At 44.3% G+C, this 25,070-nt stretch overlaps 1 protein-coding gene across 2 annotated transcripts in view; it reads right to left on the bottom strand.

Annotated features, from left to right (window-relative positions):
* sned1 (sushi, nidogen and EGF-like domains 1) overlaps positions 1–25,070 on the bottom strand; it is a 151,847-nt gene that overhangs the window by 115,483 nt on the left and 11,294 nt on the right. For both annotated transcript variants that reach the window (XM_055943922.1, XM_055943923.1), the window contains exons 2-4: positions 6,085–6,372; positions 5,199–5,339; positions 4,517–4,679 (exon numbers count right to left, since the gene is read on the bottom strand). In XM_055943922.1, the coding sequence (XP_055799897.1) occupies positions 4,517–4,679; positions 5,199–5,339; positions 6,085–6,372 (592 nt within the window). The remainder of the gene's footprint in view (positions 1–4,516; positions 4,680–5,198; positions 5,340–6,084; positions 6,373–25,070) is intronic.

Raw genomic sequence — 25,070 nt, forward strand, 5'->3', positions numbered from 1 at the left:
AGTTAGTTAGTGAGGAGAGACAGAACAGTTAGTTAGTGAGGAGAGACAGAACATTTAGTTAGTGAGGAGAGACAGAACAGTTAGTTAGTGAGGAGAGACAGAACAGTTAGTTAGTGAGGAGAGACAGAACAGTTAGTTAGTGAGGAGAGACAGAACATTTAGTTAGTGAGGAGAGACAGAACATTTAGTTAGTGAGGAGAGACAGAACATTTAGTTAGTGAGGAGAGACAGAACATTTAGTTAGTGAGGAGGAGAGACAGAACAGTTAGTTAGTCAGGAGAGACAGAATATTTAGTTAGTCAGGAGAGACAGAACAGTTAGTTAGTCAGGAGAGACAGAATATTTAGTTAGTGAGGAGAGACAGAACAGTTAGTTAGTGAGGAGAGACAGAACAGTTAGTCATTGAGGAGAGACAGAACATTTAGTTAGTGAGGAGAGACAGAACATTTAGTTAGTGAGGAGAGACAGAACAGTTAGTTAGTCAGGAGAGACAGAATATTTAGTTAGTGAGGAGAGACAGAACATTTAGTTAATGAAGAGAGACAGAACAGTTAGTTAGTGAGGAGAGACAGAACAGTTAGTTAGTGAAGAGAGAAAGACCAGTTAGTTAGTGAGGAGAGAGAACAATTAGTTAGTGAGGAGGAGAGACATAACAGTTAGTTAGTGAGAAGGAGAGACAGAACAGTTAGTTAGTGAGAAGGAGAGACAGAACAGTTAGTTAGTGAGGAGAGACAGAACATTTAGTTAGTGAGGAGAGACATTACAGTTAGTTAGTGTGGAGAGATATAACAGTTATTGAGGAGAGACAGAACAGTTAGTTAGTGAGGAGAGACAGAACAGTTAGTTAGTGAGGAGAGACAGAACAGTTAGTTAGTGAGGAGAGACAGAACAGTTAGTTAGTGAGAAGAGACAGAACAGTTAGTTAGTGAGAAGAGACAGAACAGTTAGTTAGTGAGGAGAGACAGAACAGTTAGTTAGTCAGGAGAGACAGAACAGTTAGTTAGTCAGGAGAGACAGAACAGTTAGTTAGTCAGGAGAGACAGAACAGTTAGTTAGTGAGAAGAGACAGAACAGTTAGTTAGTGAGAAGAGACAGAACAGTTAGTTAGTGTGGAGAGACAGAACAGTTAGTTAGTGAGGAGAGACAGAACAGTTAGTTAGTGAGGAGAGACAGAACAGTTAGTTAGTGAGAAGAGACAGAACAGTTAGTTAGTGTGGAGAGACAGAACAGTTAGTTAGTGAGGAGAGACAGAACAGTTAGTTAGTGAGGAGAGACAGAACAGTTAGTTAGTGAGAAGGAGAGACAGAACAGTTAGTTAGTGAGAAGGAGAGACAGAACAGTTAGTTAGTGAGAAGGAGAGACAGAACAGTTAGTTAGTGAGGAGGAGTGGCAGAACATTTAGTTATTGAGGAGAGACAGAACAGTTAGTTAGTGAGAAGGAGAGACAGAACAGTTAGTTAGTGAGAAGGAGAGACAGAACAGTTAGTTAGTGAGGAGGAGAGACAGAACAGTTTGTTAGTGAGAAGGAGAGACAGAACAGTTTGTTAGTGAGGAGGAGAGACAGAACAGTTAGTTAGTGAGAAGGAGAGACAGAACAGTTTGTTAGTGAGAAGGAGAGACAGAACAGTTAGTTAGTGAGAAGGAGAGACAGAACAGTTTGTTAGTGAGAAGGAGAGACAGAACAGTTTGTTAGTGAGAAGGAGAGACAGAACAGTTAGTTAGTGAGAAGGAGAGACAGAACAGTTAGTTAGTGAGGTGAGGCAGAACAGTTAGTTAGTGAGGAGAGACAGAACAGTTAGTTAGTGAGAAGAGACAGAACAGTTAGTTAGTGAGAAGGAGAGACAGAACAGTTAGTTAGCGAGGAGGAGAGACAGAACAGTTAGTTAGTGAGAAGGAGAGACAGAACAGTTAGTTAGTGAGAAGGAGAGACAGAACAGTTTGTTAGTGAGAAGGAGAGACAGAACAGTTTGTTAGTGAGAAGGAGAGACAGAACAGTTAGTTAGTGAGAAGGAGAGACAGAACAGTTAGTTAGTGAGGTGAGGCAGAACAGTTAGTTAGTGAGGAGAGACAGAACAGTTAGTTATTGAGGAGAGACAGAACATTTAGTTAGTGAGGAGAGACAGAACAGTTAGTTAGTGAGAAGGAGAGACAGAACAGTTAGTTAGTGAGGAGAGACAGAACAGTTAGTTAGTGAGGAGAGACAGAACAGTTAGTTAGTGAGGAGAGACAGAACAGTTAGTTAGTGAGGAGAGACAGAACATTTAGTTAGTGAGGAGAGACAGAACATTTAGTTAGTGAGGAGAGACAGAACAGTTAGTTAGTGAGGAGAGACAGAACATTTAGTTAGTGAGGAGAGACAGAACATTTAGTTAGTGAGGAGAGACAGAACATTTAGTTAGTGAGGAGAGACAGAACAGTTAGTTAGTCAGGAGAGACAGAACAGTTAGTTAGTCAGGAGAGACAGAATATTTAGTTAGTGAGGAGAGACAGAACAGTTAGTTAGTGAGGAGAGACAGAATATTTAGTTAGTGAGGAGAGACAGAACAGTTAGTTAGTGAGGAGAGACAGAATATTTAGTTAGTGAGGAGAGACAGAACAGTTAGTTAGTCAGGAGAGACAGAACAGTTAGTTAGTCAGGAGAGACAGAACAGTTAGTTAGTCAGGAGAGACAGAATATTTAGTTAGTGAGGAGAGAGAGAACAGTTAGTTAGTGAGGAGAGACAGGACAGTTAGTTATTGAGAATGAGAGACAGAACAGTTAGTTAGTGAGGAGAGACAGAACATTTAGTTAGTGAGGAGAGACAGAACAGTTAGTTAGTGAGGAGAGACAGAACAGTTAGTTAGTGAGAAGGAGAGACAGAACAGTTAGTTAGTGAGAAGGAGAGACAGAACATTTAGTTAGTGAGGAGAGACAGAACAGTTAGTTAGTGAGAAGGAGAGACAGAACAGTTAGTTAGTGAGGAGAGACAGAACAGTTAGTTAGTGAGAAGGAGAGACAGAACAGTTAGTTAGTGAAGAGAGACAGAACAGTTAGTTAGTGAGGAGAGACAGAACAGTTAGTTAGTGAGGAGAGACATAACATTTAGTTAGTGAGGAGAGACAGAACAGTTAGTTAGTCAGGAGAGACAGAATATTTAGTTAGTGAGGAGAGACAGAACAGTTAGTTAGTGAGGAGAGACAGAACAGTTAGTTAGTGAGGAGAGACAGAACATTTAGTTAGTGAGGAGAGACAGAACAGTTAGTTAGTCAGGAGAGACAGAATATTTAGTTAGTGAGGAGAGACAGAACATTTAGTTAATGAAGAGAGACAGAACAGTTAGTTAGTGAGAAGGAGAGACAGAACAGTTAGTTAGTGAGGAGAGACAGAACAGTTAGTTAGTGAAGAGAGAAAGACCAGTTAGTTAGTGAGGAGAGAGAACAATTAGTTAGTGAGGAGGAGAGACATAACAGTTAGTTAGTGATAAGGAGAGACAGAACAGTTAGTTAGTGAGAAGGAGAGACAGAACAGTTAGTTAGTGAGAAGGAGAGACAGAACAGTTTGTTAGTGAGAAGGAGAGACAGAACAGTTAGTTAGTGAGGAGAGACAGAACAGTTAGTTAGTGAGGAGAGACAGAACAGTTAGTTAGTGAGGAGAGACAGAACAGTTAGTTAGTGAGGAGAGACAGAACATTTAGTTAGTGAGGAGAGACAGAACAGTTAGTTAGTGAGGAGAGACAGAACAGTTAGTTAGTGAGGAGAGACAGAACAGTTAGTTAGTGAGGAGAGACAGAACATTTAGTTAGTGAGGAGAGACAGAACATTTAGTTAGTGAGGAGAGACAGAACATTTAGTTAGTGAGGAGAGACAGAACATTTAGTTAGTGAGGAGGAGAGACAGAACAGTTAGTTAGTCAGGAGAGACAGAATATTTAGTTAGTCAGGAGAGACAGAACAGTTAGTTAGTCAGGAGAGACAGAATATTTAGTTAGTGAGGAGAGACAGAACAGTTAGTTAGTGAGGAGAGACAGAACAGTTAGTCAGTGAGGAGAGACAGAACATTTAGTTAGTGAGGAGAGACAGAACAGTTAGTTAGTGAGGTGAAACAGAACAGTTAGTTAGTGAGAAGGAGAGACAGAACAGTTAGTTAGTGAGGAGAGACAGAACAGTTAGTTAGTGAGAAGGAGAGACAGAACAGTTAGTTAGTGAGGAGAGACAGAACAGTTAGTTAGTCAGGAGAGACAGAATATTTAGTTAGTGAGGAGAGACAGAACAGTTAGTTAGTGAGAAGGAGAGACAGAACAGTTAGTTAGTGAGGAGAGACAGAACAGTTAGTTAGTGAGGAGAGACAGAACAGTTAGTTAGTTAGAAGGACAGATTGATGTAAGAGGTTGATGTTTGTATCATTCAACATTCTCCTCCCTTTAGAAAAGGCCCTATCAAATCAAAATGAATTGCATTGAACAACGTCCAAACAAACATTACAGAAAGGAACAAATGTATAATAGTCATTATGAAGAAATGTCCCTCCTCGATCTTACCTGAGTAGTTGCATCCACCCACCTCCACCTGTGCGTTGTCGATCCGGAACACCCATCTCCCGGGGCAACCCACGTTGGTGGTTCCCTCCACATCCACCATGTCATCAGTACGAGACCCGGGGATGTTGAAGTATCGTTTACCGTCGCCAGCGTTAAAACCTGCCTAGGAGGAGAGACACAGTTTAGAGTGACTGTGAGGAGACCACACTTAATCTGTATCCCAAATGGTACCCTACGCCCTTTGTTGTCCACCAGTTTTAACCAGGGCCCATTAGATTACGGTAAATTCTCGATGGCTAGCCAATGGCATGTTTTGTCTGAGAATTTTAATTTTAATTCCAACTGAAACTGCAATCTCTTAAATCTCCCCATGAGGCTCAAATCCTTGTGAAGAGTTCTTACCTATAAACATGGTTAGAGAGGACATCTATGTGATCTTACCTATAAACATGGTTAGAGAGGACATCTCTGTGATCTTACCTATAAACATGGTTAGAGAGGACATCTCTGTGATCTTACCTATAAACATGGTTAGAGAGGACATCTCTGTGATCTTACCTATAAACATGGTTAGAGAGGACATCGCTGTGATCTTACCTATTTAAAAGCATTTCGCTACACTCGCAATAACGTCTACTAACCATGTGTATGTGACCAATAACATTTGATTTTGAGGACATACCTGTGCAGCGATGCCTCCTAGCCCTGCCAGGTCTCCTCCACTGCTGGCATGCATGCCTGTAGTCCAGCTGATGGCGTGATACTGGAAGATGGTGAAGGATAGCTCTCCGTTGGTGATCATCACCAATTGGAATGTATTCACCTGCACAGAGGACAACTGGTCACATACAGTATGTTGAATATTAAAAAATATTCATACGTACGTCTCTTAAGAGTGTCCACGAAATGGCCAAAATGTAAGGTCAAATTTAACAAGAAAGGGGTTGCTCTCTCTCTCCCCTATCAATCAACAATGATTAAAAGGCTGGGTTACTGTAAAGCACTGTTGATACACAGTAAATACATACAGTATGTTGAATATTAAAAATATGAATACGTCTCTTAACAATGAGTTTGGTGTGTTTTTCCCCTCCCACTACTGCTTGGTTGTTGCGGACCCAGGCTGGGTTACTGTAAAGCACTGTTGCTACTGTCACGACATCCTCCCGAAGTCGGTCCCTCTAGTTGTTCGGGCGACGTTCGGCGGTCGACGTTACCGGGTCTTCTAGCCATGTGCCGATCCACTTTTCATTTTCCATTTGTTTTGTCTTGTCTTCCAAAAAAAAAACTGTTTTCAATTCCATCAATTACATGTTGTGTATTTAACCCTCTGTTCCCCCCCATGTCCTTGTCCGGTTTTGTTTGTTTGTAAGTGCTTGTGCACGTTATGTCTGGTGTGCATCGGGTTCTGTACCCATTTATTGATCGCTCTGTTTTCCGGTGGTTTTTATGATTAAACTGGGCCGTTGGAAACACAGTTTTTGCTCTCCTGCGTCTGACATCTCTGCCGCCAGTACTCACCCCTTACAGATACACAGTAACTACATTTCATAGGTTGAGAATCCTACCGGTGTGATGTCACTTCCTCCAAAGAAGGTGACTTTGTGCCACGTTGAGATGAGGATCCACGTCGCAGTGAATTCTGGGAACTCAGAGAAGTATCGTTTGACGTCAGCTGTGGCCCTCAGGAGGACAGACGGGTCTTTACTCTCCCGGTAGAAGACCTGTCCCGCCCGCCGGTTGTCCACGTCAGCCCAGAACGCTGCCACAACCCTCCGGTCTCCGGCGATGGGGAACGCCACTGGTGTGAACTGAGATACCTCTCTGAGGAACGAGACCAGACCATTGTTGTTCACCTGTTGGGAAGGAGAGGAGAAGATAAGGTTAGACACTAATCACGTTTCCATCTGCATTTTTTAATTCCAGTAAAGTCATACCATATGAAAACAAAATCAACAGGAGCTGTGATGGAAGCAGGAAGTTTCAGTACAATTTTATAAATGCTGACAAATAATTTGTTCGTTCGACATAGTGGGATCTTTTTTTGTGTCTGTAAAATTAATTATACGAGAAACGGAGGTGGAAAACGCCTTTAGGCTCAAATATCTAAGTAAACTTGGGAGTCACTTGATGATATATTGTGTGGTTGACCCACTACGAGTCGGGAAAGCATCCAGTTTATTAGGCTACAGATTAAATACACATGATGATGAACTTCACAGGGTGGTGAAAGTGGGAGGTGATCAGCTTGATGCTCCTTTACAAATACATATCCAGGGTTTTATTCTTGTGAAATCTGCCATTTGGACAAATAAAAATAATCTTGCCGTTTGATGCATAATAATTTTCTCCATGTAGACGATGTGTACGCTCTATCAAACAATCTGCGTCCTGCGTGCTGTTGGCGACTCACTCAGGAGAGGGCTGTGGTGTTTGATGGTAGGACTCACTCAGGAGAGGGCTGTGGTGTTTGATGGTAGGACTCACTCAGTCAGGAGAGGGCTGTGGTGTTTGATGGTAGGACTCACTCAGGAGAGGGCTGTGGTGTTTGATGGTAGGACTCACTCAGGAGAGGGCTGTGGTGTTTGATGGTAGGACTCACTCAGGAGAGGGCTGTGGTGTTTGATGGTAGGACTCACTCAGGAGAGGGCTGTGGTGTTTGATGGTAGGACTCACTCAGGAGAGGGCTGTGGTGTTTGATGGTAGGACTCACTCAGGAGAGGGCTGTGGTGTTTGATGGTAGGACTCACTCAGGAGAGGGCTGTGGTGTTTGATGGTAGGAGTCACTCAGGAGAGGGCTGTGATGTTTGATGGTAAGACTCACTCAGGAGAGGGCTGTGGTGTTTGATGGTAGGACTCACTCAGGAGAGGGCTGTGGTGTTTGATGGTAGGACTCACTCAGGAGAGGGCTGTGGTGTTTGATGGTAGGAGTCACTCAGGAGAGGGCTGTGATGTTTGATGGTAAGACTCACTCAGGAGAGGGCTGTGGTGTTTGATGGTAGGACTCACTCAGGAGAGGGCTGTGGTGTTTGATGGTAGGACTCACTCAGGAGAAGGCTGTGTTGTTTGATGGTAGCAGTGGACAGGAAATCCCCCATATCACTGCAGAATTAGTGTAGTAAATCAGGCCAGCACTAAATAGTGATCATTCTTCCGATAACCGGAATATGTTTATGCGTCTCGTCCGATCCCTGAGAGCATCTGGAAAAGGTTAAAAGGGACACTTCGGGATTTTGGCAATGAAGCCCTTTTATCTACTTCCCCAGAGTCAGATGAACTCGTGGATATCATTTTGTATGTCTGTGTCCACTTTGAAGGAAAATGCTAACTAGCGTTAATGTAATGACTGAAAGTCTAAGGGTATCTATTGCGCTAACGCTGGTTAGCATTGGCTCACCAAACTACCTCTAGCTTCCTTCATACTGGACACAGAGACATACAAATGGTATCCACAAGTTCTTCTGACTCTGGGGAAGTAGATAAAAGAGCCTCATTGCCAAAATCCAGAAATATTCCTATTAACCGGCCTTGAAAGTTTCCTTCAGAGTCTGAGTATCTTATTAAACATAGAAGGCGGTTTGAGGAAATCCCAGTAAGGCTCAACCAGGTGCTCTAATCTAGTATAGTATAGTTAGTATTACTTTACAAGGATGGATGTCACATTGAGATTACACCCTCTGTTACATGTAGGGGGAGAAAGAGATCTCAGTTAAAGGGATTGTTGACGTGCTTGGGTAATAGCTATGCAGTCAGTCAACCAGGCAGGCATTAGGTCAAACAGTCAGCCGTCTAGTCAGTCAACCAGGCAGGCATTAGGTCTAACAGTCAGCCGTCTAGTCAGTCAACCAGGCAGGCATTAGGTCAAACAGTCATTCAGTAAGTCAATCAAACAGTCAGTCATCTAGTCAGCCATCTAGTCAGCCATCTAGTCAGCCATCTAGTCAGCCATCTAGTCAGCCATCTAGTCAGCCATCTAGTCAGCCATCTAGTCAGTCATCTAGTCAGCCATCTAGTCAGCCATCTAGTCAGCCATCTAGTCAGCCATCTAGTCAGTCATCTAGTCAGTCATCTAGTCAGTCATCTAGTCAGTCATCTAGTCAGCCATCTAGTCAGCCATCTAGTCAGCCATCTAGTCAGCCATCTGGTCAGCCATCTGGTCAGCCATCTAGTCAGCCATCTAGTCAGCCATCTAGTCAGTCATCTAGTCAGTCATCTAGTCAGCCATCTAGTCAGTCATCTAGTCAGTCAGTCAATCAGTCAGCCATCTAGTCAGGCATCTAGTCAGGCATCTAGTCAGTCATCTAGTCAGTCATCTAGTCAGCCATCTAGTCAGTCATCTAGTCAGTCATCTAGTCAGTCATCTAGTCAGTCATCTAGTCAGTCATCTAGTCAGTCATCTAGTCAGCCATCTAGTCAGCCATCTAGTCAGCCATCTAGTCAGTCAGTCAATCAGTCAGCCATCTAGTCAGCCATCTAGTCAGCCATCTAGTCAGCCATCTAGTCAGTCATCTAGTCAGTCATCTAGTCAGCCATCTAGTCAGCCATCTAGTCAGCCGTCTAGTCAGCCGTCTAGTCAGCCGTCTAGTCAGCCGTCTAGTCAGTCATCTTGTCAGCCATCTAGTCAGCCATCTAGTCAGTCATACAGTCAGCCATCTAGTCAGCCATCTAGTCAGTCATCTAGTCAGTCATCTAGTCAGTCATCTAGTCAGTCATCTAGTCAGCCATCTAGTCAGCCATCTAGTCAGCCATCTAGTCAGCCATCTAGTCAGCCATCTAGTCAGTCATCTAGTCAGCCATCTAGTCAGTCATCTAGTCAGCCATCTAGTCAGTCATCTAGTCAGTCATCTAGTCAGTCATCTAGTCAGCCATCTAGTCAGTCATCTAGTCAGCCATCTAGTCAGCCATCTAGTCAGCCATCTAGTCAGCCATCTAGTCAGTCATCTTGTCAGCCATCTAGTCAGTCATACAGTCAGTCAGCCATCTAGTCAGCCATCTAGTCAGCCATCTAGTCAGCCATCTAGTCAGCCATCTAGTCAGCCATCTAGTCAGCCATCTAGTCAGCCATCTAGTCAGCCATCTAGTCAGTCATCTTGTCAGCCATCTAGTCAGTCATACAGTCAGTCATACAGTCAGTCAGCCATCTTGTCAGCCTTCTAGTCAGTCATACACTCAGTCAGCCATCTAGTCAGTAATACAGTCAGTCAGATACCTAGTCAGCCATCTAGTCAGTCAGTCAATCAATCAGTCAGCCATCTAGTTAGCCATCTAGTCATCCATCTAGTCAGCCATCTAGTCAGCCATCTAGTCAGCCATCTAGTCAGCCATCTAGTCAGCCATCTAGTCAGCCAGTCAGTCAGTCAACCAAGCAGGCAGGCATTAGGTAAAACAGTCAGTCAGTCAGTCAATCAAACAGTCAGTCATCTAGTCAGCAATCTAGTCAGCCATCTAGTCAGCCATCTAGTCAGCCATCTAGTCAGCCATCTAGTCAGTCATCTAGTCAGCCATCAAGTCAGCCATCTAGTCAGTCATCTAGTCAGCCATCTAGTCAGTCATCTAGTCAGTCATACAGTCAGTCAGCCATCTTGTCAGCCTTCTAGTCAGTCATACACTCAGTCAGCCATCTAGTCAGCCATCTAGTCAGTAATACAGTCAGTCAGCCACCTAGTCAGCCATCTAGTCAGCCATCTAGTCAGTCAGTCAATCAATCAGTCAGCCATCTAGTTAGCCATCTAGTCAGCCATCTAGTCAGCCATCTAGTCAGTAATACAGTCAGTCAGATACCTAGTCAGCCATCTAGTCAGTCAGTCAATCAATCAGTCAGCCTTCTAGTTAGCCATCTAGTCATCCATCTAGTCATCCATCTAGTCAGCCATCTAGTCAGCCATCTAGTCAGCCATCTAGTCAGCCATCTAGTCAGCCAGTCAGTCAGTCAACCAAGCAGGCAGGCATTAGGTAAAACAGTCAGTCAGTCAGTCAATCAAACAGTCAGTCATCTAGTCAGTCATCTAGTAAGTCATCTAATCAGCCATCTAGTCAGCCATCTAGTCAGCCATCTAGTCAGCCATCTAGTCAGCCATCTAGTCAGTCATCTAGTCAGCCATCTAGTCAGTCATCTAGTCAGCCATCTAGTCAGTCATACAGTCAGTCAGCCATCTTGTCAGCCTTCTAGTCAGTCATACACTCAGTCAGCCATCTAGTCAGCCATCTAGTCAGTAATACAGTCAGTCAGCCACCTAGTCAGCCATCTAGTCAGCCATCTAGTCAGTCAGTCAATCAATCAGTCAGCCATCTAGTTAGCCATCTAGTCAGCCATCTAGTCAGTCAGCCATACAGTCAGTCAGCCATCTAGTCAGCCATCTAGTCAGCCAGTCAGTCAGTCAACCAAGCAGGCAGGCATTAGGTAAAACATTCAGTCAGTCAGTCAATCAAACAGTCAGTCATCTAGTCAGTCATCTAGTCAGCCATCTAGTCAGCCATCTAGTCAGCCATCTAGTCAGCCATCTAGTCAGTCATCTAGTCAGTCATCTAGTCAGTCATCTAGTCAGTCATCTAGTCAGTCATCTAGTCAGTCATCTAATCAGCCATCTAGTCAGTCATCTAGTCAGCCGCTAGTCAGTCATCTAGTCGGTCATCTAGTCAGCCATCTAGTCAATCATCTAGTCAGCCACCTAGTCAGCCACCTAGTCAGCCACCTAGTCAGCCACCTAGTCAGCCATCTAGTCAGCCATCTAGTCAGCCATCTAGTCAGCCATCTAGTCAGCCATCTAGTCAGCCATCTAGTCAGCCATCTAGTCAGCCATCTAGTCAGGCATCTAGTCAGGCATCTAGTCAGCCATCTAGTCAGTCAAGTAGTCAGCCATCTAGTCAGTCATCTAGTCAGCCACCCGGTCAGCCATCTAGTCAGTCATCTAGTCAGCCATCTAGTCAGTCATCTAGTCAGCCACCTGGTCAGCCACCTGGTCAGCCATCTAGTCAGTCATCTCGTCAGCCATCTCGTCAGCCATCTAGTCAGGCATCTAGTCAGGCATCTAGTCAGGCATCTAGTCAGCCATCTGGTCAGCCATCTAGTCAGTCATCTAGTCAGTCATCTGGTCAGTCATCTGGTCAGTCATCTAGTCAGCCATCTAGTCAGCCATATAGTAAACCATATAGTCAGCCATCTAGTCAGTCATTTAGTCAGTCATCTAGTCAGCCGAATAGTCAGTCATCTAGTCAGTCATACACTCAGTCAGCCATCTAGTCAGCCATCTAGTCAGTAATACAGTCAGTCAGCCACCTAGTCAGCCATCTAGTCAGCCATCTAGTCAGTCAGTCAATCAATCAGTCAGCCATCTAGTTAGCCATATAGTCAGCCATCTAGTCAGTCAGCCATACAAGAAGTCAGCCATCTAGTCAGCCATCTTGTAAGCCAGTCAGTCAGTCAACCAAGCAGGCAGGCATTAGGTAAAACATTCAGTCAGTCAGTCAATCAAACAGTCAGTCATCTAGTCAGTCATCTAGTCAGCCATCTAGTCAGCCATCTAGTCAGCCATCTAGTCAGCCATCTAGTCAGTCATCTAGTCAGTCATCTAGTCAGTCATCTAGTCAGTCATCTAGTCAGTCATCTAATCAGCCATCTAGTCAGTCATCTAGTCAGCCATCTAGTCAGTCATATAGTCAGCCATCTAGTCAGCCATCTAGTCAGTCATCTAGTCAGCCATCTAGTCAGCCATCTAGTCAGTCATCTGGTCAGCCATCTAGTCAGCCACCTGGTCAGCCATCTAGTCAGCCAACTAGTCAGTCATCTGGTCAGTCATCTAGTCAGTCATACAGTCAGTCAGCCATCTAGTCAGTCATACAGTCAGTCAGCCATCTAGTCAGCCATCTAGTCAGCCATCTAGTCAGCCATCTAGTCAGCCATCTAGTCAGCCATCTAGTCAGCCATACAGTCAGTTATACAGTCAGTCAGCCATCTAGTCAGTCATACAGTCTGTCAGCCATCTAGTCAGCCATCTAGTCAGCCATACAGTCAGTCAGCCATCTAGTCAGTCATACAGTCAGTCAGCCATCTAGTCAGCCATCTAGTCAGTCAGCCATCTAGTCAGCCATCTAGTCAGTCAGTCAGTCAATCAATCAGTCAGCCATCTAGTCAGCCATCTAGTCAGTCAGCCATACAGTCGGTCAGCCATCTAGTCAGCCACCTAGTCAGCCACCTAGTCAGCCACCTAGTCAGCCGCTAGTCAGTCATCTAGTCGGTCATCTAGTCAGCCATCTAGTCAATCATCTAGTCAGCCACCTAGTCAGCCACCTAGTCAGCCACCTAGTCAGCCACCTAGTCAGCCACCTAGTCAGCCATCTAGTCAGCCATCTAGTCAGCCATCTAGTCAGCCATCTAGTCAGCCATCTAGTCAGGCATCTAGTCAGGCATCTAGTCAGCCATCTAGTCAGTCAAGTAGTCAGCCATCTAGTCAGTCATCTAGTCAGCCACCCGGTCAGCCATCTAGTCAGTCATCTAGTCAGCCATCTAGTCAGTCATCTAGTCAGCCACCTGGTCAGCCACCTGGTCAGCCATCTCGTCAGCCATCTCGTCAGCCATCTCGTCAGGCATCTAGTCAGGCATCTAGTCAGGCATCTAGTCAGCCATCTGGTCAGCCATCTAGTCAGTCATCTAGTCAGTCATCTGGTCAGTCATCTGGTCAGTCATCTAGTCAGCCATCTAGTCAGCCATATAGTCAGCCATATAGTCAGCCATCTAGTCAGTCATTTAGTCAGTCATCTAGTCAGCCAACTAGTCAGTCATCTAGTCAGTCATACACTCAGTCAGCCATCTAGTCAGCCATCTAGTCAGTAATACAGTCAGTCAGCCACCTATTTAGCCATCTAGTCAGCCATCTAGTCAGTCAGTCAATCAATCAGTCAGCCATCTAGTTAGCCATCTAGTCAGCCATCTAGTCAGTCAGCCATACAGTCAGTCAGCCATCTAGTCAGCCATCTAGTCAGCCAGTCAGTCAGTCAACCAAGCAGGCAGGCATTAGGTAAAACATTCAGTCAGTCAGTCAATCAAACAGTCAGTCATCTAGTCAGTCATCTAGTCAGCCATCTAGTCAGCCATCTAGTCAGTCATCTAGTCAGTCATCTAGTCAGTCATCTAGTCAGTCATCTAGTCAGTCATCTAATCAGCCATCTAGTCAGTCATCTAGTCAGCCATCTAGTCAGTCATATAGTCAGTCATCTAGTCAGCCATCTAGTCAGCCATCTGGTCAGTCATCTGGTCAGTCATCTAGTCAGTCATCTAGTCAGTCATCTAGTCAGTCATCTAGTCAGTCATCTAATCAGCCATCTAGTCAGTCATCTAGTCAGCCATCTAGTCAGTCATATAGTCAGTCATCTAGTCAGCCATCTAGTCAGCCATCTGGTCAGTCATCTGGTCAGTCATCTAGTCAGCCATCAAGTCAGCCATCTAGTCAGCCATCTAGTCAGTCATCTAGTCAGCCATCTAGTCAGCCATCTAGTCAGTCATCTAGTCAGTCATCTGGTCAGCCATCTAGTCAGCCACCTGGTCAGCCATCTAGTCAGCCAACTAGTCAGTCATCTGGTCAGTCATCTAGTCAGTCATACAGTCAGTCAGCCATCTAGTCAGTCATACAGTCAGTCAGCCATCTAGTCAGCCATCTAGTCAGCCATCTAGTCAGCCATCTAGTCAGCCATCTAGTCAGCCATCTAGTCAGCCATCTAGTCAGCCATACAGTCAGTTATACAGTCAGTCAGCCATCTAGTCAGTCATACAGTCTGTCAGCCATCTAGTCAGCCATCTAGTCAGCCATACAGTCAGTCAGCCATCTAGTCAGTCATACAGTCAGTCAGCCATCTAGTCAGCCATCTAGTCAGTCAGCCATCTAGTCAGCCATCTAGTCAGTCAGTCAATCAATCAGTCAGCCATCTAGTCAGCCATCTAGTCAGTCAGCCATACAGTCAGTCAGCCATCTAGTCAGCCAGTCAGTCAGTCAACCAAGCAGGCAGGCATTAGGTACAACATTCAGTCAGTCAGTCAGTCAATCAAAAAGTCATTCATCTAGTCAGTCATCTAGTCAGCCATCTAGTCAGCCATCTAGTCAGCCACCTAGTCAGCCACCTAGTCAGCCATCTAGTCAGCCATCTAGTCAGCCACCTAGTCAGCCACCTAGTCAGCCATCTAGTCAGTCATCTAGTCAGTCATCTAGTCAGTCATCTAGTCAGTCATCTAGTCAGCCATCTAGTCAGCCATCTAGTCAGTCATCTAGTCAGTCATCTAGTCAGTCATCTAGTCAGTCATCTAGTCAGTCATCTAGTCAGTCATCTAATCAGCCATCTAGTCAGTCATCTAGTCAGCCATCTAGTCAGTCAAATAGTCAGTCATCTAGTCAGCCATCTAGTCAGCCATCTGGTCAGTCATCTGGTCAGTCATCTAGTCAGTCATCTAGTCAGCCATCGAGTCAGCCATCTAGTCAGCCATCTAGTCAGCCATCTAGTCAGTCATCTAGTCAGCCATCTAGTCAGCCATCTAGTCAGTCATCTGGTCAGCCATCTAGTCAGCCACCTGGTCAGCCATCTAGTCAGCCAACTAGTCAGTCATCTGGTCAGTCATCTAGTCAGTCATACAGTCAGTCAGCCATCTAGTCAGTCATACAGTCAGTCAGCCATCTAGTCAGCCATCTAGTCAGCCATCTAGTCAGCCATCTAGTCAGCCATCTAGTCAGCCGTACAGTCAGTCAGCCATCTAGTCAGCCATACAGTCAGTTATACAGTCAGTCAGCCATCTAGTCAGTCATACAGTCTGTCAGCCATCTAGTCAGCCATCTAGTCAGCCAGTCAGTCAGTCAACCAAGCAGGCAGGCATTAGGTACAACATTCAGTCAGTCAGTCAGTCAATCAAAAAGTCATTCATCTAGTCAGTCATCTAGTAGGCCATCTAGTCAGCCATCTAGTCAGCCACCTAGTCAGCCACCTAGTCAGCCATCTAGTCAGCCATCTAGTCAGCCACCTAGTCAGCCATCTAGTCAGTCATCTAGTCAGTCATCTAGTCAGTCATCTAGTCAGTCATCTAGTCAGTCATCTAGTCAGCCATCTAGTCAGCCATCTAGTCAGCCATCTAGTCAGCCATCTAGTCAGTCATCTAGTCAGTCATCTAGTCAGTCATCTAGTCAGTCATCTAGTCAGTCATCTAATCAGCCATCTAGTCAGTCATCTAGTCAGCCATCTAGTCAGTCATATAGTCAGTCATCTAGTCAGCCATCTAGTCAGCCATCTGGTCAGTCATCTGGTCAGTCATCTAGTCAGTCATCTAGTCAGCCATCTAGTCAGCCATCTAGTCAGCCATCTAGTCAGCCATCTAGTCAGTCATCTAGTCAGCCATCTAGTCAGCCATCTAGTCAGTCATCTGGTCAGCCATCTAGTCAGCCACCTGGTCAGCCATCTAGTCAGCCAACTAGTCAGTCATCTGGTCAGTCATCTAGTCAGTCATACAGTCAGTCAGCCATCTAGTCAGTCATACAGTCAGTCAGCCATCTAGTCAGCCATCTAGTCAGCCATCTAGTCAGCCATCTAGTCAGCCATCTAGTCAGCCGTACAGTCAGTCAGCCATCTAGTCAGCCATACAGTCAGTTATACAGTCAGTCAGCCATCTAGTCAGTCATACAGTCTGTCAGCCATCTAGTCAGCCATCTAGTCAGCCATACAGTCAGTCAGCCATCTAGTCAGTCATACAGTCAGTCAGCCATCTAGTCAGCCATCTAGTCAGCCATCTAGTCAGCCATCAAGTCAGTCAGCCATACAGTCAGTCAGCCATCTAGTCAGCCAGTCAGTCAGTCAACCAAGCAGGCAGGCATTAGGTAAAACATTCAGTCAGTCAGTCAGTCAATCAAACAGTCATTCATCTAGTCAGCCATCTAGTCAGCCATCTAGTCAGCCACCTAGTCAGCCACCTAGTCAGCCATCTAGTCAGCCATCTAGTCAGCCACCTAGTCAGCCACCTAGTCAGCCATCTAGTCAGTCATCTAGTCAGTCATCTAGTCAGCCATCTAGTCAGCCATCTAGTCAGTCATCTGGTCAGCCATCTAGTCAGTCATCTGGTCAGCCATCTGGTCAGCCATCTAGTCAGTCATCTGGTCAGCCATCTAGTCAGTCATCTAGTCAGTCAGAGCATGAGGCAGTTAAGAGCCCTCCTAAAGGGTTGTGTAAAGCAGTTCAGTCCAGCCTCCTACAAGTCATCCTGTTTTTTTCTCTCTCTCTCTTGCTCTCACTCTCACTCTCTCTCTCTCCCCCCTCTCTCATTCTCTCTCTTTCTCTCTCTCACTCCCCCCTATCTCTCATTCTCTCTCTCTTTCTCTCTCTCACTCCCCCCTCTCTCACCTTCTCTCTCTGCCCCCCCCTATCCTCACCGTGTCACTCCACCACCCATGTTATTTATTCTTGGGGAATTCTTTGCCGACATTTTCTGGGTTTTTCTTGGGTAGTTCTCTCTGGAGCCAAGTTATTTCTACACTAAAATAAACTGTAATTATGGAAAACTAGTGCCAAAGCAAACCCCATAAATGAAAAAGGTGCCGGGGATCAGTGAGGGAAAAACATTAGTCTTTCCTTGTCAAAGAGGACGTTCCACAGACAGTCACACCGCCACAGGGTTTAATGAAACACAGGGAAGTGTCTACAGCCAACACACTTGGCCGCTAATCCCTAAACCCTTACACCCTATTCCCTTTATAGTGCACTTCTTTTGACCAGTGCACTGTGGGCTCTTGCCAAAAGTAGTGCACTATAAAGGGAATAGTGTGCCGTTTTGGACATGCTTCTAACTGGCCTTGTATCTCCCCTAGTCCCTAATGAGATGAGGGGGTGTAGCCTTGTTCAACCTCATGGCCCTAGGTCAACCTCCATCACACACACACAGTTTTTTCCACTTAAAGTTTTTCTCAAACGCTTACAAGCGTTTTATAATGTACTTGCCATCTCAAAACATGAATCCATTCGTTAACACGATGTTATACAGTCAAAATTGCAAATAGATTCATCAAAAGAACATGACCGCCTGCAAAAAGATTAACGCAACCATAGTTATCTCTTGAGTCCAAGCAGACAAAGCAGAAAGTCTGTCTTTTAAAAAAATCCCTGTGGATCAACACATATTCCCTGCATGATAAAAACAGGAAGTACAACGATCCAAAGGTGCAGCATTATGGGTAATGATAAAAACAGGAAGTACAACTATCCAAAGGTGCAGCATTATGGGTAATGATAAAAACAGGAAGTACAACGATCCAAAGGTACAGCATTATGGGTAATGATAAAAACAGGAAGTACAACTATCCAAAGGTGTAGCATTATGGGTAATGATAAAAACTGGAAGTACAACTATCCAAAGGTGTAGCATTATGGGTAATCAATCTCCTTTCATGTATATTCCACCAAACAATTTCATACATATCAAATCAAATGATATTCCTGAGAAAAACAGTATAATATAAAAAACATATTGTGTGCAGGATTCATTCATCGGTGTCGTCACAATGTAATTCCATGTGTTCAATACGAAGGCTGGTTTGCTCATTGTTTTGAAGACTTTCCATTGGTGTACAGAAACACAATCCGACAACAGAAATAAGGAAAGGCGAATAGAATGAAGAATCACAACTGATATGAACGTATAGGCCAACAATCCACACCAAAACAAAGCTCTATAATGAAAGATCACGATGACCGAGGAATAACACAACTTCGTTTTCTACATCTCTGCATGTCCGCGATATTATAAACAATCATAACAAGATATTTCCAAATATCGTACATGGTATGACACCAAATGGGGTGATTGTCACGATCGTTTGAAGCATACTCGGGCCAACGTGCAGTGTGATCTGGGTTCCACATCTTTATTAATATAAAGTAAGTGAACCATGTAACAAAACAATAAAGAAAGAACGAAATGTGACGACAATGGAGTGCTAACATACAACTACACAAAAACAATATCCCATATAACACAGGTGGAAAAAAGGCTACCTAAATATGATCCCCAATTAGAGACAACGATTACCAGCTGCCTCTACTTGGGAATCATACCAATCACCAACCGTCACGTTCGTTGTTGGAAGGATTGGACCAAGGCGCAGTGTACTTTGAGTTCCACATACTTTTAATGAATAAAGTGAAACTTAAGCAAATACAAAACAAATAAAGAATAAATGAACCGTGACGACAATGCAGTGCTTAACAGGCAACTAAACATAAAACAATATCCCATAACCCCACAGGTGGAAAAAATGCTACTTAAGTATGATCCCCAATTAGAGACAACGATTACCAGCTGCCTCTAATTGGGAATCACACAAATCACCAACATAGAAAATAAACCTAGAACCTCCACATAGAAAATATAAATTAGAACAATCCCACAGTCACGCCCTGACCTACTCTACCATAGAAAATAAAAGCTTTCTATGGACAGGACGTGACACCAACATAGAAATAATAACCCAGAACCCCACATAGAAATAACTAACTAGAACAACCCCCAGTCACGCCCTGATCTACTATACCATAGAAAAACAAAGGCTCTCTATGGTCAGGGCGTGACAGTGATTTAGAATTTTGTGCAAGTAGTATTTGCCGTAATGCCGTAAACTGTGAAAACAATTGCACAAAAGTGTCATCTGATGACAACAATGGCTGTGACCTAAAAACCCGTACTCATGTTATAATAGTAGGTGTTTTGGGCATGAGAAAAAAAAAAGGTTTTGTGGTACGTGGAATTTAGAAAGTCTAGTACGCTTTAAATGCCAGGATGTCATGCTCAGTAAACTTTTCATCTAGTAGAGAATTCGCTGCACACTCTTGAGAAAGTGAATAGTAAAGGTCTTTTAGCGGGGAAATGATCCAAAGCGTAAAGGTCTTTTAGTAGGGAAATGATCAGAAGTGTAAAGGTCTTTTAGCAAGGAAATGATCAGAAGTGTAAAGGTCTTTTAGTAGGGAAATGATCAGAACTGTAAAGGTCTTTTAGTAGGGAAATGATCAGAAGCGTAAAGGTCTTTTAGCAGGGAAATGATCAGAAGTGTAAAGGTCTTTTAGCAGGGAAATGATCAGAAGTGTAAAGGTCTTTTAGCAGGGAAATGATCAGAATCGTAAAGGTCTTTTACCAGGGAAATGATCAGAAGCGTAAAGGTCTTTTAGCAGGGAAATGATCAGAACTGTAAAGGTCTTTTAGTAGGGAAATGATCAGAAGCGTAAAGGTCTTTTAGCAGGGAAATGATCAGAAGTGTAAAGGTCTTTTAGCAGGGAAATGATCAGAAGTGTAAAGGTCTTTTAGCAGGGAAATGATCAGAATCGTAAAGGTCTTTTACCAGGGAAATGATCAGAAGCGTAAAGGTCTTTTAGCAGGGAAATGATCAGAAGCGTAAAGGTCTTTTAGCAGGGAAATGATCAGAAGTGTAAAGGTCTTTTAGCAGGGAAATGATCAGAAGCGTAAAGGTCTTTTAGCAGGGAAATGATCAGAACTGTAAAGGTCTTTTAGTAGGGAAATGATTAGAAGTGTAAAGGTTTATTATCAAGGAAATGATCAGAAGTGTAAAGGTCTTTTAGCATTTGGTCCTTGAGAAAGATAGATAATAGATAGATAATGTACTTTTAAACACAGATCCCAAAATTGTTTATTCACGATTGAGAGAAACTATAAAGGAGCGTTAAATTATATTTGTTGCATTGTAATTTACGAAAATGTTCTTAATATATTTGCACTGATAGTGGAATGATACCGTTTCAGAATATAAAAAGTGTGAATTAAAGAAAAATACATTCTGATGCAAAATTCTATTCAGATTGGTGTAAACTTCCTATTTGTCAACCAAAGTCGGTCAATCGCGTGGTATTCTCCTCACCAGCCAACCAACAACCTGGGCAACCATCCTACCTGTAGACATCGCTCCGCCAATACCGGGTTGCTAAAATTCTACATTGTTCGCCTCATTTCAGTTTGTGACAAAACAAGCAATGTAGAGTGCAGAGAATCACTGTACCATCTAAACCGCTGTGAAATATCTTTTCAATATTGAAAAACATTGTATTTTCAGCTGTTTGAAGCTGATGGACAAAACCGGAAGTAAAAGATGAGTCCACACCGAGGTTGTGGTGGAGGAAATGTGAGGGAGGAGGAAGAGTTATTTGAATTCAGGCTAAGTGGTTGTAAATCCACTAATTTCCATTATGGGGCTTCATCCTACATGATGCTCCTTCAATGCACACACCTAACAGACACACACACCTAACAGACACCTAACAGACAAACACACTTAACAGACACACACACCTAATAGACACACACACCTAACAGACACACACACCTAACAGACACACACACCTAACAGACACACACACCTAACAGACACACACACCTAACAGACACACACACCTAATAGACACACACACCTAACAGACACACACACCTAACAGACACACACAAGCAAGCACATTCAAACATCAATCAATCCATCAATCAAATGTATTTATAAAGCACTTTTTACATCAGCTGATGTCACAAAGTGCTGTGCAGAGACCCAGCCTAGAACCCCAAACAGCAAGCAATACAGATGTAGAAGCACGGTGGCTTGGAAAAACTCCCATGAAAGGCAGGAACCTAGGAAGAAACCTAGAGAGGAACCAAGCTCTGAGGGGTGGCCAGTCCTCTTCTGGCTGTGCCGGGTGGAGATTATAACAGTACATGGCCAAGATGTTGAAACGTTCATAGATTACCAAATCAAATGTATTTATATAGCCCTTCTTACATCAGCTGATATCTCAAAGTGCTGTACAGAAACCCAGACTATAACCCAAAACAGCAAGCAATGCAGGTGTAGAAGCACAGTGGCTAGGAAAAACTCCCTAGAAAGGCCAAAACCTAGGAAGAAACCTAGAGAGGAACCAGGCTATGAGGGGAGGCCAGTCCTCTTCTGGCTGTGCCGGGTGGAGATTATACCAGAACATGGCCAATGACCAGCATGGGCAAATAATAATAATCATAGTAGTTGTTGAGGGTGCAACAAGTCAGAACCTCAGGAGTAAATGTCACTGGCACTGGCCGACGATACCCCCGGACAGGGCCAACCAGGCAGGATATAACCCCACCCATTTTGCCAAAGCACAGCCCCCACACCACTAGAGGGATAACTTCAACCACCAACTTACCATCCTGAGACAAGGACAAGTATAGACCACGACCATCTCCCCCACGGCACGAACCTGAGGTGGGGTGTCAACCCACACAGGAAGATCATGTCAGTGACTCAACCCACTCTAGTGCACAATTTTGAACATGAAAAGTTATTAATAAACCAATTAGGCACATTTGGGCATTCTTGATACAACATTTTGAACAGAAATGCAATGGTTCATTGGATCAGTCTAAAACGTTGCACAGACACTGCTGATATCTAGTGGCCACAAGATAAATTGCACCTGGACTGGAATAAAACATGGTACGAAAAATACAAAAAAACGGTTGTTTTTTTCTTTGTATTATCTTTTATCAGATGTAATGTGTTATATTCTCCTACATTCATTTCACATTTCCACAAACTTAAAAGTGTTTCCTTTCAAATGGTATCAAAAATATGCATATCCTTGCTACAGGCAGTTAGACAAGGCCTGAGCTACAAGGCCTGAGCTACAGGCAGTTAGATTTGGGTATGTCATTTCAGGTGAAAATTGAAAAAAAAGGGCAGATCCTTAAGAGACAAAACACTGCCATGTTTAGTTTTGCCCAACCTAGGTCGAGGCACAGACACGGTCTCAATGGGGATAGCTGAGCTGACTACACTGACTGTGCTAGTGGGAGACTCCACTGTGCTGCCAGACTGGCTAACAGCCTGCTGCCTGGCCTGCACCTTATCTCATTGTGGAGCTAGAGGAGTTAGAACCCTGTTTATGTTGGTAGATAAGATGAGAGCACCCCTCCAGCTAGGATGGAGTCCGTCACTCCTCAGCAGTCCAGGCTTGGTCCTGTTTGTGGGTGAGTTCCAGAAAGAGGGCCAATTATCTACAAATTCTATCTTTTGGGAGGGGCAGAAAACAGTTTTCAACCAGCGATTGAGTTATGAGACTCTGCTGTAGAGCTCATCACTCCCCCTAACTGGGAGGGGGCCAGAGACAATTACTCGATGCCAACACATCTTTATAGCTGATTTACACGGTGAAGCTATGTTGCGCTTGGTGACCTAACACACAAATTATCCTGCAACAGTTCTGCAACAGTTCTCCTGCAACAGTTCTCCTGCAACAGTTCTCCTGCAACAGTACAACAAGGTAACAGACAGGCCAGGCTGAGACTAGATTACAGGACAAGGTAACAGACAGGCCAGGCTGAGACTAGATTACAGGACAAGGTAACAGACAGGCCAGGCTGAGACTAGATTACAGGACAAGGTAACAGACAGGCCAGGCTGAGACTAGATTACAGGACAAGGTAACAGACAGGCCAGGCTGAGACTAGATTACAGGACAAGGTAACAAACAGGCCAGGCTGAGACTAGATTACAGGACAAGGTAACAGACAGGCCAGGCTGAGACTAAATTACAGGACAAGGTAACAGACAGGCCAGGCTGAGACTAGATTACAGGACAAGGTAACAGACAGACAGGCCAGGCTGAGACTAGATTACAGGACAAGGTAACAGACAGACAGGCCAGGCTGAGACTAGATTACAGGACAAGGTAACAGACAGGCCAGGCTGAGACTAGATTACAGGACAAGGTAACAGACAGACAGGCCAGGCTGAGACTAGATTACAGGACAAGGTAACAGACAGGCCAGGCTGAGACAAGATTACAGGACAAGGTAACAGACAGGCCAGGCTGAGACTAGATTACAGGACAAGGTAACAGACAGGCCAGGCTGAGACTAGATTACAGGACAAGGTAACAGACAGGCCAGGCTGAGACTAGATTACAGGACAAGGTAAGAGACAGGCCAGGCTGAGACTAGATTACAGGACAAGGTAACAGACAGGCCAGGCTGAGACTAGATTACAGGACAAGGTAACAGACAGGCCAGGTTGAGACTAGATTACAGGACAAGGTAACAGACAGGCCAGGCTGAGACTAGATTACAGGACAAGGTAACAGACAGACAGGCCAGGCTGAGACTAGATTACAGGACAAGGTAACAGACAGACCAGGCTGAGACTAGATTACAGGACAAGGTAACAGACAGACAGGCCAGGCTGAGACTAGATTACAGGACAAGGTAACAGACAGACCAGGCTGAGACTAAGGTTCAGTTATCACTTTCCTAGGCGGCTCTGACTGAGTGACCGTCTTCAAAGCCATTCCTCTTTGCTGCTATAAAGGGAAGGTATGCATACACATTACAGTACAGGACAAAGTACAGGACGGCAAAGACAAGGCTGAAAATGGCAATGTTTTCAAAGTATCTGTCGTATGAGGGAGAGGGTTAAGTGTTCTTTGTAGGGAGCAGTGGAGAACTGACGGGTTTTGAGGGGGAAACACTTGAGCATACAGGAGATACTGTGTCTTAAGGGGATAAGCTATGATAATACAGTAAGACAACTTTCTAGATCCACCTCAAATTGTTTGGTTCTACAGCTTCTACTGTTGCCATGGAGCTGAGGCTTGGAATGGACCTCTCCAGGAGGAAGACATTACTGTGTTTAGTGAAACTGTTCAGAACCGAAGCTTGTCTCTCATGAGAGAGAGAGAGAGAGAGAGAGAGAGAGAGAGAGAGAGAGAGAGAGAGAGAGAGAGAGAGAGAGAGAGAGAGAGAGAGAGGTGGGGGGAATAGAGACAGAGAGAGAGAGAGAGACAGAGAGAGAGAGAGAGAGAGAGAGAGAGAGAGAGGGCGAGACAGAGAGAGAGACAGAGAGAGAGAGAGAGATAGAGAGAGAGAGAGAGAGAGAGAGAGAGAGAGAGAGAGAGAGAGCTCACAATGTGGCATGAATAGTTTGCGGGAGAGACATTAATTGATTCAGCTAACAGTTTGAAAACAAGCGTGACTGTAATTTCAAATGCCTGGCTCCCACAGCCTTTGATGTCTTAATATAATATATGCCATTTAGCTGACACTTTTATCCAAAGTGACTTACAGTTTACGTATGGTTGGTCCAGGGTATCCAACCCACTACCCGTTACAAGCAACCATGCTCTACCAACTGAGCCACAAAGGACCATGTATCTTAAGTGACATTTGAATTATAATCAGACCTGACTCCTGGTTACCTCTAGTTACCTCTTGTTACCTCTTTTGCACCCTTTGCCAGTTCCTCCAGGATTCTTTCATTCCTCGATAGCAAAATGTTTTGCAAAATCAGCAATTCTCGTGTATATTATGCTAGGGCTTGCAACTTTCACCAATCACTGCACTATTTCCACATAATAGGAATCAATCAAGCAACACGCCAACAAACGTTTTCCCCTCGTCAGTGCATTTTCGTAAAACAATTGGCATGAAAAATCAATCATTGATTGCCAACAAACATCACAAAGAATCCCTGTGACAGCGCTTGAGGCATGACTACAGACCTGGGTTCGATCCCCGGCT

Source organism: Salvelinus fontinalis, chromosome 14 (genome assembly GCF_029448725.1).
Source record: "Salvelinus fontinalis isolate EN_2023a chromosome 14, ASM2944872v1, whole genome shotgun sequence".
NCBI classification, from domain to species: Eukaryota; Metazoa; Chordata; class Actinopteri; order Salmoniformes; family Salmonidae; genus Salvelinus; species Salvelinus fontinalis.